The 16,309-nt window shown below is 51.5% G+C and overlaps 1 protein-coding gene across 1 annotated transcript in view; it reads left to right on the top strand.

The window, feature by feature from the left end:
• Positions 1–16,309, top strand: part of MAP3K14 (mitogen-activated protein kinase kinase kinase 14) — a 43,619-nt gene that overhangs the window by 12,762 nt on the left and 14,548 nt on the right. Inside the window, exons 2-6 of the mRNA XM_061392168.1 lie at positions 9,721–9,996; positions 11,137–11,206; positions 13,077–13,287; positions 13,391–14,002; positions 15,129–15,266. Coding sequence (XP_061248152.1) covers positions 9,741–9,996; positions 11,137–11,206; positions 13,077–13,287; positions 13,391–14,002; positions 15,129–15,266 — 1,287 coding nt within the window. The 5' untranslated portion in view covers positions 9,721–9,740. The remainder of the gene's footprint in view (positions 1–9,720; positions 9,997–11,136; positions 11,207–13,076; positions 13,288–13,390; positions 14,003–15,128; positions 15,267–16,309) is intronic.

Here is a 16,309-nt window from a genome sequence, read left to right as displayed (position 1 = left end):
ATCATGTTGTCGTTCAGTCGCTCAGTTGTGTCCAACTCTTTGTGACCCCATGGACTGTAGCACACCAGGCTTCCTTGTCCTTCACCATCTCCCGGAGTTTGCTCAAACTCATGTCCATTGAATCGGTGATGTCATCCAACCATCTCATGCTCTGTCTTCCCCTTCTCTTTCTGCCTTCAATCTTTCCCGGTATCAGGGTCTTTTCCAATGAGTCGGCTCTTCGAATCAGGTGGCCAAAGTATTGGAACTTCAGCTTCAGCATCAGTCCTTCCAATGAATATTCAGGGTTGATTTCCTTTAGGATTGACTAAGGAAATCAGGTTTGATTTCCTTGCTGTCCAAGAGACTTTCAAGAGTTTATAATTCTGTGTCCTTTTTCTGTTAACATTGTATCCCATAAGCATTTTTCCATATAGCCAGATATTATTTGTAGATGTTTTTAATGGCTGTGCCATGACTTATTTAATATTATCCTCTCGTGTAATTAGACATTGTTATCTGAGTGTTTTACTGTTATAAAGATACACTGAACATCTTTGTACATCTTTTCCTGTATTTCTACATACATGCTCCGTACCTCCTAGATTGCAGTTCTGGAGTTGTGTGCACAAATGGCTATCTTCCCTTGGTGTATGATGATTTATCATACTTAGAGTTCTTTTATCTAGATTACTTCATATGATGAGTAAACGGAATAAGGGTGAGGAGAATTAAGGAGGCCGGGTGCCAACGGAAGGGACGCTGGACGTGGAAGGCCTGAGCTTCGCCTGGGAAGGATAAGCAGGATGGGCAGTGCAGTCCACACAAGGACGAGGTGCACACGGAGACTGTAGATCTGAGTAGCCAGCAGGGTCTGGAGAGCTCAGACTGGCCAAAGCCAAACCCTTTGTTTAGGGAAACAGTGGTGAGAGATTATGGACCACAGAGTTGGGACCGGGCCGTAAGCCATGCACAGCCGACAGATGTCTTTCAGCTTGAGGTTATCTTAAGGACATGATGATTTGAGATTAGCTTGGCCTCAGTGTGGGATGGGAGGGGTCAGGGAGAAGCTGAACGTGAGTAAGGCCTGTGGTAATAGAACAGGTGTGCGGTGATTTCGTGCCTTAAACACTGGAAAGGGCCTGGAGACAGCAGTGTTTCAGCACACGTGGGGCTAGTTAACATTGACATGTGGTAGGAACTGGGGATGGGCATAAATATTATTCCACACACTTCATCTACCCGGCAGTGTAACCTATGGAATTGGCAGCGAGACTGAGTTTTGTGGGCATGGCAGATTTCTTTTTCATAACTGACCTGTAAGATTTTAATGATTAATGTACATTCACATTTCATTTCCTCTTTAATGGGAAATGCTTAGGCAGAAATTGCTCTCCTGGGAAGCAGACCGCAAGCTGGCGAGGAGGCAGGTTTTGAGATTCCTGCAGCTGAGTTTCATTCCTTCCTGCAATGTCTTGTTTCTAGGTCCCAGTGCCCACTTCCTCTCTCTGCCAAAGGGAAATTCGCCATCCCTACAGAGGCGTGTAACTTGTGACTATCGGCCCGGGCTGGGCAGGTGAGGGAGTGGGTTCTGTCCCAGTGGAGGGTTTTCATTTAATGCCCAGTCTCCACCATCTGCCCCTACCCTGTAGGCTCCTCCACCTGGAACCCTGCCCCTGAATTAGACTGCTCTCGCTCTGCCGAGAGTTTCACCCCTGGGGGTGGATGAGGATCAAGCACAGTCCTATGGTCTGGTGCCTGAACTCCATCTGCAGCCTCATCTCCTGCAGCTCCCGACAAGCTTTGCTCACCAGTAACCTCAAGCTGTTAACTCCTACAGAGACTCATTTTGTTCCTTAACTTTTGCCGCCCCCTCGATTTGGAATGTTGTTTAGTCACTCAGTCGTGTCAATCTCTTTGTGACCCCATGGACTGTAGCCCACCAGACTCCTCTGTCCATGGGATTTCCAAGGCAAGGATACTGGAGTGGGTTGCCATTTCCTTCTCCACGGAATCTTCCTGACCCAGGGATCAAACCCCCATCTCCTGCTTGGAACACCCACTCCTTTTTCTTGAGAACTTATTGCTCACCCCTTGAGACCCACTCCGGGTATCCCCTGCTTTAGGAAGCCTTTCCTGATCTCCAACAGGCGGGGCTACTGTCTGTCCATGTGTTCCCACTGCATCTCGGTGTGTCCGTGCCCGTCATCGCATCACTGTTGTAAGCAGCTACTTGTCTCTTTCCCCAGGAGACTGTAAGCTCCTCAAGGGGCTGTGTCTTCTTCCTCAGCATACACCCCGCACTCAGCACTGGCTCCACACCCAGCAGACCAGTACATGTTCAAAGAACGCTGTGTCAGAAGATCCTGCAATTCTCTGTAATGTGACAGGACACTCTAAAGGCAAGACCTTCCTCATTCAGAAAGCTTCAACCTGCCTCTGGATTTAGAGGTGCTTTCTTGTGGGCATATAAGTGATTGTTATATCTTTCTGTTTTAAGTATTTTGTCTGCCATTAATAATACATGTTTTATTGAGTATTGGCCTGGCATATCTCTTTTCATCCTTTGTTCGCAATCTTTCTGTATAATTTTGTTTTGTCTCTTTTAGTTAGCATCTAGCTGGATCTTTTAAAATCCCGATTGTCTGACTTTTAATGTGAAGCGATCTTCATCTATGCGTGTGTATTGTGATTAATGATGTATTGATACTTTGGCTTGTTTTTGCCACCATAACTTGTGTTCTCATTTTATACTTACTGTTCTTTTTCTTTGCTTCTTTTTTCCTTCTCTCCCTGCCTTTTGTTAGAGTGATCAAGTTTTCTATTTTTCCTTCTTTACACTTTTGCTTTGGAAACTGACTTGTATTACTATTCTTATAGTTAGTTACTCTTAAATTTTAGCATACATACTTAGTTATAGTTTTTTTCTAATGAAATGTAAAATATTCATATGTAAATTTCACAAAATAGCAAAGCTCATATCACTCTACCCACTGGACAACCCACCCCACACTTCTTTCTTATCTATATTATCTAAAACTTAATGTAGTTTTGTTTTGAAGTAAATAGAACTAGAGAGAAGTTTATGTGTTTTAAAAAAAAAATTTTTTTTTTGTGCCTTGCAGCTTATAGGACCTTGGTTCTTTGACCAGGGATTGAACCTGGGCTGCGACAGTAAAAGCACTGGGTCCTAACTTCTGGACCACCAGGAAATTCCCTAAAACTTAATGTTTTAAAGTGGTTTAAACTGATTTTTTTTAACATTCAATTGTTGATTAAATTGACCAACATCGTATCAATTTCTGTGCCTACCATTGTTTCTTGCATCCCATTTCTTCTCTGGTTTACTTTTCTGCTTCCAAAAGCACATCCTTCAGTGGTTCTTTCAGTGAAGGTGGTACTGTCTTTCCTGGAACTCTTGTTTTTTTGTGCGTGTATTGTGTGGGTTTTTTGTTTTTTTTTTAATCGTTTTAAGAAAATGAAATGACCTGTTAAACCTTATCTAGTTAAAAATGGTAACATTTCCAGGAACATGTACTGGTGTAACTCCACCAGAAGTTTGACCAATTTACTGCTGAGCCAGCCCTTAGTGATGAGATCCCTCATTTTTAGTTCTTGTGCTTCCTGCCTACACAGACTAGTAAATTATTACCAACAGTGAGCAGACCCTGCGGGTAAAATAGGGGTAGTAATATGGACATGGGTAGTAATATTGCTCAATTCCTAGAGTTCCAGGTACCTTTGCCAACAAGTTGTTATCCTGGAAAGGAAATGAGGATGCTTAGGTTCCCGAGGAAGGGCCAGGAGTGTCCTGGTTTTAGCTTTAAAAACATGTTGATGCTCTAGTTGTATAAATTGGGCCTCATTTGTTTCTGCAGGTAGCTTACCTCTCAGAGCCTTAGTTTCGTCTGAAAAATATCATCAACCCTGCAGGGTGGTTGTTCATCAATTACATGGATAAAGCACCTAACACGTGCCCAGCACAGAGACCTTTAATGAATGGTGGTGACTATTACAGCCCTTGACACTTAGGAGACTCTCACTGATGATCTGCTGAGTGAGTGCAGGAGCATGCTAGCAAAGGGTTCGTTGAGGAGACAGGTTATAAAAGGTGAGATCTGGCAGATAGCAGTAATAAAGGAAGAAGATGCTGTTTACAGAAGCAGCAAAGTGAGCAGAGGAAAAATATCAAAGCTTACCCATTGCTGCTGAGGCAAGTGAAAGGATCAGTGTGACTGAAACAGAGACTGAAGGTAGGGGCTTGGAGAGGGTCGGCAGGGCAGGAAGGGGGCCTGGGGAACGCATGGGGATCTCTGGGTCCGCCTGGCCAGATGGCTGTTTTGCCTGGCCAGCTCACTGTGCCTGGCACTTGCCCTTGGTTCCCCTTCCTGCACACCCCTTGTTCTTGATAGGCAGAGGCTGGCCCAGTGTGGCCTAGTAGCCAGGCAAGCTGAAGGCTTAAAAGAGGAAGCAGCAGAAAGAGATTGGTTTTCAACTAATATCTTATTAAGGAAGTTGAGTCATTCTACTTCTGCTATTTGTCTCCTCTGGGCATTCAGAGAAGGACAAGTTTTTGCTTCCAGATGAAATATCATGAGAGGGATTTGCCCTGGTCTGCTCTGGCCCCTCAGTGAACATTTTGTAGATGGCCCTATATTTCTGTTTGATATACAGCAAACCAAGGCTTAAAGTGTTGAATGCCTTAGGTAAGGTTTGATGGCTTGGCTGTATGGTGCTGAAACAGAGAAGTCTCATTGTCTCAGTGATGGTGGTCGTGAGCTTGGTCACGGGTAAGGGAATGAACTTTGATTTAGCATCGTCTCTTGGCCAAGCAAGCTGACTGGAGAGGCAACAGCACGAGTCCAGCTGCACCTCTGCAGTTTGTCACCGTGTGACTGTTTTGGCAGGCTACTGAACTTCTCTAAACCTCAGTTTTCATTCTGAAATTGACACTAATAATGACGGTGCTTAGGAAATATTAACTGTCAGTCTGAATCGAGGTCATCCAGCCGTCAAAAAATCCTGACAAATCAGTGGCATTTGGGGAACTAGAAGGAACCTCGAATGATTTCCTGGGTCAGAGTCTTCAAACTCTTTTCCTTGAAGACCTAGGATGCTGGAGAGGTCCTTGGTGGATGGAGGCAAGCTGAGTGTGTGGGGCCCTTGCCCACCTTCAGCAGAGCAGCTGTCTCTAATTTGAGTTACGTGTCAGTTGCACGTTTCCAGGTCTTTTATATTGTGAAGGTTGAGGTATGATTTCTTTTAATAAAAATGGTCCTGTGGCTTTTTAATAAAAAGCTTCCACAGCTAGAACTCGTATCTTCTGGTCCCCAATCTGGTGTTTTTACTGTCCTTACTAAAACAGGGAACTGAAATATGATACATTTTAGAAAGGTCATCACCACTGAAGATCAAATTTTAAACATTACTCTGTGCCTCCCAGTTTAATCAAGCAATCATTTCATCTAAACCCCATCCCCATCCCAGAATCCTAGGAAGAGAAAGTATGCTGTCAGAGAAAGCATTGCTGTAATGGTCTCAGGCAGGAGCTGTCTAATAGCACTTTCTACAGTGATAGAGGTATTCTGTGTGAACTCTCCTATATGGTAGCTAGGATAACTGAAGAATTGATTTTTAAATTTTAGTTTAAATGAATTGATTTGAATGTCACCCACTGTACAGCACAGGGAACTCTGCCCAATGCTATGTGACAGCCTGAATGGGAAGAAGTTTGTGGGAGAATGGATACATGTATATGTATGGCTGAGTCCCTTTGCTGTCCATGTGAAACTATCACAACATTGTTAATCAGCTATACTCCAATACAAAGAGCCCGCCAGGCTCCTCTGTCCATGGGATTCTCTAGGTAAGAATACTGGAGTGGGTTGCCATTCTCTTCTCCAGGGGATCTTTCCCACCCAGGGATCAAACCCAGGTCTCCTACATTGGAGGCAGATTCTTTACCATCTGAGCCACCAGGAAAGCCTCCAATACAAAATAAAAGAAAAATAAATGTGAATAGCCATGTGGCCAGTGGCTGCCGTATTGACAGCGCAGCCTGACAGTATAGAGCAGGGGTTGGATGGCAGTCCCTGGCCACTGGGCATTAGAGTCATCCAGAGAACTTGTCAGAAGTACAGATTCTGGGCCTAATGCCCACTGACTGACTCAGTAGACATAGGGCAAGTACATTTGAGAACCCATCTAGTTATTGTAACTTAGGTAGGATAGCACTGCCTTGGTGAGCTCTTCCTTGGCATAGAAGAATTGAGCCAGAATCAGGCGTTTAGCCCTGGCCTTGGTCTTCTGGGGAGACTAGAACAACCTTCTGAGGAATGTCAGACCCTTGGGAAATATGGTGAAACCTATGGACCTCTTCCCTGGAGAAACACCAATAAAGTTCCTAGGGTTCCCAGACCTCCCTGAAGCCATCCTTGAACCCACGTTGAGAACTCCTCAGCTTGGACAGAAGATCTTTACTAAGCTGGAGAGGGAACAGAGCTGGAGCCCAGGAGCCTTGTCTACCCAGATGTGTCACACACGTGTGCCCAGGGGTTGACCTGGTGCTCTCCCCATCATTCCTACCCCCAGGCCCCTCCGGGGGGTCATGGAAGCCCCACAGAAGAAAGGACAGGCAGTGTACGTGGATCAGGCCCTACAAGAATACTGACTTAATTCTGCCCCTTTCCCTTCCCCTTGTGTGTTCATGGCCTGTGAGTGAGCTGAGCGGGTGTGGCTGTTGCCACTGCTCACATCCTCGGCTCTGACACATGGAGCAGAGGGAAGAGTACATCTAAGGCCTGAGTGGAGCTGTGGAGAGTGTCCAGCTGAGTAATGAATCAGGATTTTGACTTGCCTTCAAAGGCAGAAACACAGCAGGCTCCCACTTAGTCCTCACTTCCCGCGAGCTGCAGGAGCGAGAGAAGGGGCAGAGCTGCAGGGCTCCGGGCTGGGGCAGCAAGCCGGGACCCAAAGCCCAGAGACGGGCAGGCCCACCCAACCAGCAGTCCCAGGCTTAGTGCAGAACCCCACTTTTTGTAGATCAGAACCCACGTGGAAGTGGGGAGAGAGTGAGGAAACGAGCGTGTGTATATGTCGAGCGCTGCTGTCCGGCCAGAGTGTCCTGAGAATAGCCTCTTGAACTTGGAGACAGTCGATGAGAGTCTGAGTCATGGTCATGTGGCACTGGAAAGGCAGACACAGGAGAAGCTGTACAACTCCCGGGCCATGATTTCGTGCCCCCGGGAGGCGAGGGTCAGCCTGTTTTCCCCGTGCCCTTCACAGGTTCAGCAGCCAGCTGCTGGGTTAGCTTCTCAGGCTCCCTTGTTCCTCTCTCTCCCTGTCAGGCTGCCGGGTGAGTCATCAGGGCACTGCAGAGGAGGCAGCCCCGACCTCGGCTGCCTTGGCCTCGGTTTCTCTGGGACGGGGTGCCTAGAGTGCTCGCAGAGGAAGGACCAGGGCCCCTGGCCAGCTGCCCACCCAGCCACCAAGGTGAAAGGACAGCTTGTTGGGGAGGGGCGCCCCACAGCCTGTCTGGAGGAGCGCCAGCTCCGGGTGAGCCATGTCAGGCAGGAAAGGCCACATGAGCCCGAGTGCAGCTTAGCTCTAAACAGCCGGGTGCCTCAGAACAAGACTGACCACTGGCCATTCCTCTTGCTGTCTGGTGAAACTCTCTCTTCATCCCAAGATGCCCGGCATCATCCTTGATTCCCTCCTGCAGCCAGCACCCCCTGTGCCCTGCTCTGCTGCACACCAGGGACACGACCTCTGCCCTCAGGAGCCTTCTGCCCAGGGAGGCCCATGACATCCCCCCTTGCCTGCAGCCCAGGGACTGGGGAGTGAACAGCACAGCCCAATAGGCCCAGCTCCACACAGCCCCATGCAGACTGGTGATCTCCGGCAAGTCTCCGCCTAATTAAGCCTCCATAAAAATGAGGAGATTGAAGCAGTGTTCCTGTAGGCATACCTCTAATACTGTTAGGTTTGGAGTGCTGGGGGCTGTTTGTAAGGTCTCGTTTCTCTTATAAAGAGGCCCTGGATCAAGTCCTTTTGGAGAGGGACAGGGGCTGCAGGGTTGTGGAGTGGGATGAAAGCACCCTTACAAGTAGAACAGCCAGCTTGGAGGGCTTTCACCTAACTGAAGTCAGAGCACCCCTTAGACTTAAGGTCATCAAGAAACTGAGGCCACCCATTCAGCCGCCGGAGCATCCAGCCTGCAGGACCACACCGGCACCCAGGCTGAAAGCTGGAACCACTCTGAGTTCAAAGCTAGCAGGCCCTTGAAGGCAGAGATGTGGGCATCAAATTCATAGCAACCGACAAACCTTCCCCCACCCCCACACCCCAGTCAAGCTGCCTCAGCCTTTCGTGTCTGCTGTGGTGAGCCAGATGCTGTAGGCAGGAGGTCTCAGCCTAGAGTTTCCCAGTGTCCCACTGTCTCTCGGAAGCTTCCAGCCTGATCAGGCAAAAGGGCAGAAGTATAGAAGCCTGGCTTCCCACGGTCTGTCTTCATCCCTCAAGAGCAGATGGAGGCGTGATTCAGGATGAATGGAGCTACTGCAGAGAAGACCTCATCTGTTAGCAGCAGCTGAGGACCAAGCTGCCATCAAAGAGCATTTATGAAAGTATCTGCAATCAATGCCTTCTTAGGCTTTGTCGCAAACAAGTCATGACCCAGTAGGGCACTGCCCTTGGGAGTTGAGAGCCCCAGTCTTTAAAAAACTTCCCAACTGCTAACAATCTCAGGGCAGCGCTGTTCTCTTTTGTGACCACTCCAGCCCGCGTGCTCTTTGCACAGATTGTCACAACAGTACATTCTCTCTCCCATCTGGCTCTGTGGGAACGCAGAGCTGGGGGAGACGGAGCCCAGAGAGAGATGAATTCTTGTGCTTTGTCCTCATATTTCTAGAGGTGTCAGTTGGTGGTGGGGTGTGTGGGCTGTAATAGAAATTCCATTACTAATGTTGCCTGAAAGAAAAACGATCCCCAAAAGAGGTTTTCAGCAAGTGAGTTTGGACATTACAGAAGGAAGCCTGTCAGTCCCTTCTGGAAAGCCACAAACAGATGCAGCTCAGGAAAGGAGCCAAGTTCTGGTGTTGCTGCTTGCATGGTTTTTAGGTTTTACAAGATTTCATATGTGTCTCTATATAATGTGTACATATATAAATAGACATACACAAATCTATATATATACACGTATGCGTGTATATATATACACACACACACGCACATGCACTCATATGTACATGCATACCTCTACCTGTAACTTGGGAACAAAACTAAACCTCGATTCTCTCCGCTTGGAGAAGAGCCCTCAATGGGTGGCACAGGCATGTCTCTAAGAAGGCAAGGCTTGTGCAGAATCGGTGAGGTGACTAATGGCTTTGGAGTATGGGATCCACCCCCCTGTTCTGCGGAAGCAAAGTTCACCACAAAACAAACAGCAGAAGACGACTCAGCCATTATTTACAAAGGCAAGAAAGAACCAACCCAGACATTGATCCACAGACGTCCCAGAGGAGGCAGACTAGAGTTCTCCTTGTGGAGTGGAGGGGAAGAACTGGTAGGGCCGGGGGGCTCACCCCACATGAGACTGTGGCAAGGTTGCCATTGGGATCATTTGGAGGATAAATACATGTGGCCTGAGGGGGCAAAGGCCCTCTGCCCCCTGCTTTTCTCCTCCCACTGCAGCCTGCCCTGGGGTCTGGGGGTGACCTGCTCTGCGTGTGGTCTCTCTCGCAGGGTGAGCGTGAGCCTGGGAGATGGCAGTGATGGAAATGGCCTGCCCAGGCGCCCCCGGCTCCACGGTCGGGCAGCAGAAGGAGTTCGCCAAAGCCAAGGAGAAGACACAGGCGATGGGGAAGAAGCAGAGCTCCGTCCACAAGCTGGAGGCCGTGGAGAAGAGCCCCGTGTTCTGCGGGAAGTGGGAGATCCTGAACGACGTGATCACCAAAGGCACAGCCAAGGACGGCTCGGAGGCTGGGCCAGCTGCCATCTCCATCATCGCCCAGGCCGAATGTAAGAGCCCCGGGCTTCAGGGCAGGGGTGGGTGGCGGAGAGAGAGGTGGGGCACAGCGTTTGGACAAGGGTGATTCGCCATAGGTAGGGCTTGGCTCAGGGTCCCCTTGTGGAAGAGGGAGGTCAGGGCGACCACCATAGGAGACACTCACAAGATAGGACCGGAGGTTAAGCCAGCAATCAGTGTGCCATGGGAGCCAGGACAGTGCCAGGGAGGGACACACAGGAAGGGAGAGGTGGCCGACGAGGCATTGCCCATGGTGACCAGAGCAGGGGAAGGTAGCTGGGAGGCAGGGATACATGGGCTCCAAGGTGCTAGGGAGTCTGCAGGATCATCAGGCAGTCCCTCTGCCTTCTCCTGGGACCTCGGGCAGCCTGAGCATCTCTGGAGAGGCCCAGACAGGAAAGACCAGGTCTCCCAGAAAGCTGCTCTGGGGCATTAGGCTCTTCACCTCTTCCACCTCAAGGCGGCCCCCACCCCAAAGGATGAACACCTGCCCTCAGGCCTGCAGGGTGGGGTGAGGCCTGGTCTGGTCCTTCTGCTTCCGCTCACAAGACCTCAAGATGGCTCAGAATGATGGCTGCCACCAGAGCCTGAGAAACTCCCAAGGGGGCGGGAAGGGCCAGGAACCCCCTCCCTCCCCACACCTCCACCCCAGGAAGTTTCTGGGGTGGAGCCTGGTGAGACCGACAGCTGGTGACAGTATTTTCCCACGTACATCCATCCTTCCCCGCATCTTCCGCTTCCTTCTGGCTGGTCCTTGACGAGAGATGAGAGAGTAAAAATTAAAGCAAAGTGAGTGGCATGGTTATAGGTAGTTCAACCCACACACGTATGTAATAGTATATACTGAGCCGTGTGCGAGGCACCGTGTCGAGGGTTTTATATGGACCATCTCACTTACACCTCACAGTGTGTGAAGTGGGGTGGGCGCCCTTAAACGATCCCATGTTGTAAGCACATCCAGTGCCCTTGACCCCCAGGCTGGGAGGGCAGGGTGAGGTCACCGCTGTGAGAGGTGGTGAGCCGCGGGAAAGAGGAGTGGCCAGGAGGGCATCTGCAAAGTGCCACTCTCCTAAGTGCCGAATCCTCTTCTTTCTCCTTTCTGCTCGTCCAACCCCTTTTCCTTTAATTAAAAGGTGAGAACAGCCAAGAGTTCAGCCCCACCTTTTCAGAACGGATCTTCATCGCTGGTTCGAAACAGTACAGGTAAGACGGTCAGCCTGAGAGGGGCGCCCCGAGCTGACACAGCAGCAGTGTCCCCACCCCAGCTGCTCGCCCCAGCCGCTCCCAAATGACCTCTGGCTCCTGCCTTCAGCACCTGTGGTTCGGCTCTTGGAACCCACCCAGGCTTCCTGGCTGAGCCGCTCTCCCAGCCAAATAAGCTTTTCAAAAGCTGCTCCCAGCATGTGGATGACTGCCTCTGGGTCACATCAGCTTGACGTTTTATTTGTATTCTCCACGGAGCCCTTGATGCTCCCCTCGGTTCCCATCAGTAGGGAGGTGCTGGGAACAGGAGGCACCTTGCCGCTGGTGCGTGACCACAAGTGCAGGCCCAGAGAAGCCACTTGGTGAGAAACCTCACATGTCCTTCCCTCTATGAGACACACCCAGGGAGGGATGAGGGCTTGGAAACAGGCAGGGGCAGACTCGCAGCTCACTGGCCCTGTGGAAAGGAGGCTGAGTGAGGCTCCCCAGCCCCAAAGACTGGTTCTTGGCAACTGGAGGTTGAACCTGGACATAGGTCCTCCTCTCTCCCCAGGCAGACTTCCTGTATCACTGGAGTTTGGGAACCACTAGTGATGAAAAGGTTCTAGGAGGGCACCGGGCCTTGAACCAAGAAATGCTCCCTGCTTGGTCAGATTCCTTATGCCAGCCCGATGCCTTTTGACCCAGGGTTGGAGGTTTCTGATGGACTCACTTCTTTCCACTGCCTGAGAAACCGCAGGCCCCTAGCAATCCCCAGAACTGGGGTGAGTTGGCCTCCTTCGTGGGGGCAGGAGACGAGGCCATGGGAGAGCAGCTGAGGCCGTGGTTGGCTCCACAGCTGTTTGGCAGCAGCCCTTTCAGAAGGGCCACCGGGACCTTGATATCCAGAGGGGCGAGAGCCGAGTTAGAGCCATGGTGATGCTCAGCCTCCAGCTGTCAGAGCAGGGCGGGTTCCCCTGGTACCCGGGCACTAGCCCGGGCAAGGTGTCTGTTTATGCCGCTCCTCACATTCCTGGGGGAGCCCGGTGGGCCCAGGGCTGGTTGGGGTGGAGGTGACCAACATCAACTGTCCTTGCCCCAGAGGCCACAGAAACCAACTCAGAGCTGAGAATGCCTGCCATGGGGTGTGGCCTTCTGAGCCACATGCCCCCTTCTGGGCCCTCTCCATGGGCAGTCCCCCTAGTCTCTTTCCATCCACATCGAAAGAGCAATGTGCAGCCTCTCACCTTAGTAATAACCACTGTTTATCAGAGGCTTGCCTTGGGACCAGGCACCGAGGTAGCCTTTTTGTTTTTTTTAGTAATTATTTATTTATTTTTGGCTGTGCCGAGTCCTCAATGCTACACGGCCTTTTCTCTAGTTGCAGCAAGCAGGGGGCTGCTCTCTAGTTGCAATGCACAGGCTTCTCATTGCAGCAGCTTCTCCTGGTGTGGAGCACGGGCTCTAGGGCGCTAGGGCTTCAGTAGTTGTGGCCTGTGAGCTCAGTAGCTGTGGTTCCCGGGCTCCAGAGGGCAGGCTCTGTAGTTGCTCTATAGTTGCACTATAGCATGTGGGATCCTCCCGGACCAGGGATCAAACCCACGTCTCCCGCACCAGCAGGTGGACTTTACACCACTCAGCCACCAGGGAATCCCCCCAGGTAGCCTTTTTAAATGAGCTGTTTCATTTAAACCCCATCTCTGCCCCATCTGGCAGAAAAGACTACCTCCTCTTTACCAGTGAGGGCCCGGACCGTCCTTGGGGCTCAGGAACTGTCCCGCGTTCCCGCAAGTCCTGACTAAGCTGGGATGTGACCTCGGGTCTCTGTGAGTCCATCGCAGTTACCGGCACCTCCTCACACCCAGACGGCGTGTCTGTGTCTATCTGACAGCCAGTCCGAGAGTCTTGATCAGATCCCCAACAATGTGGCCCACTCGACTGAGGGCAAAATGGCCCGTGTGTGCTGGAAGGGGAAGCGCCGCAGCAAAGCCCGGAAGAAACGCAAGAAGAAGAGCTCCAAGTCCCCGGCTCAGGCGGGGGTGGCCTTGGCCAAACCCCTCCCCAGGACCCCCGAGCAGGAGAGCTGCACGGTCCCAGTGCAGGTGAGGCCTCCCCCGACCCCAGTCCCCGTGCCCGGCTCAGGGCCTGCAGAAGAACTGCACCATGACCGCAGCTCCGTGTCCTAATGCTGTGTTTCCCCTGCAGGAAGATGAGCCTCCACTGGGTCCCCCATATGTTAGAAATGCCCCGCAGTTCACCAAGCCTCTGAAGGAGCCGGGCCTTGGTCAGCTCTGGTTTAAGAAGCTTGGGGAGGGCCTGCGGCCAACGCTGCCTCGACCAGAACTCCACAAACTGATCAGCCCCCTGCAGTGTCTGAACCACGTGTGGAAAGTCCACCACCCACAGGACGCCAGCCCCCTGCCCCAGCCCTTCCCCTACAGCAGGCTGCCTCACCCCTTCCCATTCCACCCTCTCCAGCCCTGGAAGCCTCACCCACTAGAGTCCTTCTTCCTTGGCAAACTGACAAACTGTGTAGACGACCAGCAGCCCCTGCCTGGCCCTCACCTGGGCAGACTGGCCTGTGCAGATAGCCAGAAGCCCCTGCCCAGCCCTCACCTGAAGCCCAGCTTCCCGTCTCGTGGCTCAAGGGACAAGCTGTCCGTGGAGGAGTACCTGGTACATGCCTTGCAAGGCAGCGTGAGCTCTGGCCAGGCCCACAGCCTGGCCAGCCTGGCCAAGACCTGGTCAGTGGGGGGCTCCAGGCCCCAGGCGCCCAGCCCCGAAACTGAGGACAGCGAGGGGGTCCTACTCATCGAGGCAAGTAGTCCCCAAACACACGGACACATGCCATCACCACCCCCTCCACCTCCGCCTCCAGGGCCGCCCATCTTCTCTTCCCCCTTTCCTTCACCTTCCTCCTCTTGTTGTTCAGTCGCTAAGTCGTGTCTGACTCTTTGTGACCCCATGACTGCAGCACACCAGGCTTCCCTGTCCTTCACCATCTCCCAGAGTTTGCTCAAACTCATGTTCATTGAGTCAATGATGCCATCCAACCATCTCACCCTCTGTCGTCCCCTTCTCCTCCTGCCCTCAATCTTTCCCAGCATCAGGGTCTTTTCTAATGAGTCAGTTCTTTGCATCAGGTGGCCAAAGTATTGGAGCTTCAGCATCAGTCCTTCCAATGAATATTCAGGGTTGATTTCCTGGTATTGACTGGTTTGATCTCTTTCTTGTCCAGAAGACTCACAAAAGTCTTCTCCAACACCACAGTTTGAAAGTATCAATTCTTCGGCTCTCTGCCTTCTTTATGGTCCAGCTCTCACATCCGTATGTGACCACTAGAAAAACCATAGCTTTGACTATATAGGCCTTTGTCGGCAAAGTGATGTCTCTGCTTTTTAACATGCTGTCTAGGTTTGTCATAGCTTTGTTTCTCCCTCTCTAGTTTACTGGATAACTTTGTAACATTACATGATTTTCCCAAACTTAGATTTCTGGCTGTTAATCCCATCCATCTCTGACATTATCCCTTGTCCTCTGCCCCTCTTCATTGTCCTTCCCTTTCTTTTACCTTTTAGCTGAAGTCATGTTTTTTCACGGTCAAGGTCGTTGACAATTTCATTTCTGTCCCACAACCACAAATCTGGGGAGGAGGTTTTTTCATTGCAAGGATCAGATTGCCTCAGGCAGACCATGAAGCTCTCCTTTGCCTTCGCCTGATTCCTATCACCCCCTCTCTGGTAGTCCTGTCCCCCCACACCCCACCCCACCCTCTGCTGACCCCAAGCCCTGCCTGAGACCAGTTGGTGTCTTCTGTTGCGAGGGCTCAGCTCAGCCCAGCAGCCTGGCACGGGCCACCAGCTGGCAAGCCTTCCTCACTGTAACCTTCATCCCTCCACTGCCCTGGCCACTGAAACCGGCCTCTCTCTCCTGCCAACTCCAGAAACTCAAGCCGGTGGATTATGAGTACCGAGAGGAGGTCCACTGGGCCACGCGCCAGCCCTGCCTGGGCAGAGGCTCCTTTGGAGAGGTCCACAGGATGGAGGACAAGCAGACCGGCTTCCAGTGTGCCGTCAAAAAGGTATGCTGGGCTCCGAAGCTGAGGAGGGCAGCGGCCCGAGGCCCATCGTCTTCCCTTTGCCTTCTTTCAGGGTTAGTCACAGGGTGACCGTGGGTCTGACTCTCTTTAACGGAGCCTGGCTATCCTGGCTACCCTGGGTCAGCTGGCACTGGAAGGGGAGACAGTCCTGGTCACATGTCCCCACCTGTGAGCCGCACTTGGTGTGTGTGTGTGTATGTGAGAGGGAGCGTGAGGCTGTGTGTGCAGCCTGGGCCCCTCCTGATGCCAGGCCCCTTGGGCAAGTCAAAACCGGGAAGATCGTTGGATTGTCACAAAATTCATACTGAGCTGAAACTCTTAAACTTCACAGCGGATAGCAAGGTAATAGCAAGAGCACAGCCTCCCCCTAACAGGAGCCTCCCTAAGAGGAGCCCCCTGACAGGAGCCCTTTGGGAGCCAGATCTGACTCTGCCTCCTGTTGACTGGATGTAATCAGTCCTGGGAGATGGACTATATGAGGCAATGAGACTTAGTGAGAGCCCCAGGTAAATGGCAACCCACCCCTGAACTCTTGCCTGGAGAATCCCATGGACAGAGGAGCCTGGTAGGCTGCAGTCCATGGGGTTGCAAAGAGTCAGACACGACTGAGCGACTTCACTTCACTCACTTCATACTTTATCACTGGAGAAGGAAATGGCAACCCACTCCAATATTCTTGCCTGGAGAACCCCATGGACAACAGGGTCGCAGAGAGTCGGACACGACTGAAGTGACTAAGCACGCAAGTTTATCCAACTACAGAGTTTGGCTTTGACCCTCTCCTCAGGAAGGGGCAGGGGAGGAAGACTCGAGCTTCTAGGATTCTAATTAGAGGCAGGGGCCTGAGTCACATCTCCTACTCCCTCATCTCCGTGATGTTAGAACTGGAGACCAGAGAGGGTCTGCACCTTGCCCACAGCCCCACAACCGGGCCTGGACCCGAGGCCTCCTTCTGTCAAATCACACTGTCCAGGCCCAGCAAACCTTGGAGGGTGTCAGCCCTCCTCTCCTTCAGATATCCTTTC

Source organism: Bos javanicus, chromosome 19, assembly GCF_032452875.1.
Source record: "Bos javanicus breed banteng chromosome 19, ARS-OSU_banteng_1.0, whole genome shotgun sequence".
Classification (NCBI taxonomy): Eukaryota; Metazoa; Chordata; class Mammalia; order Artiodactyla; family Bovidae; genus Bos; species Bos javanicus.
This window is presented reverse-complemented; position numbering and strand designations above follow the sequence as displayed.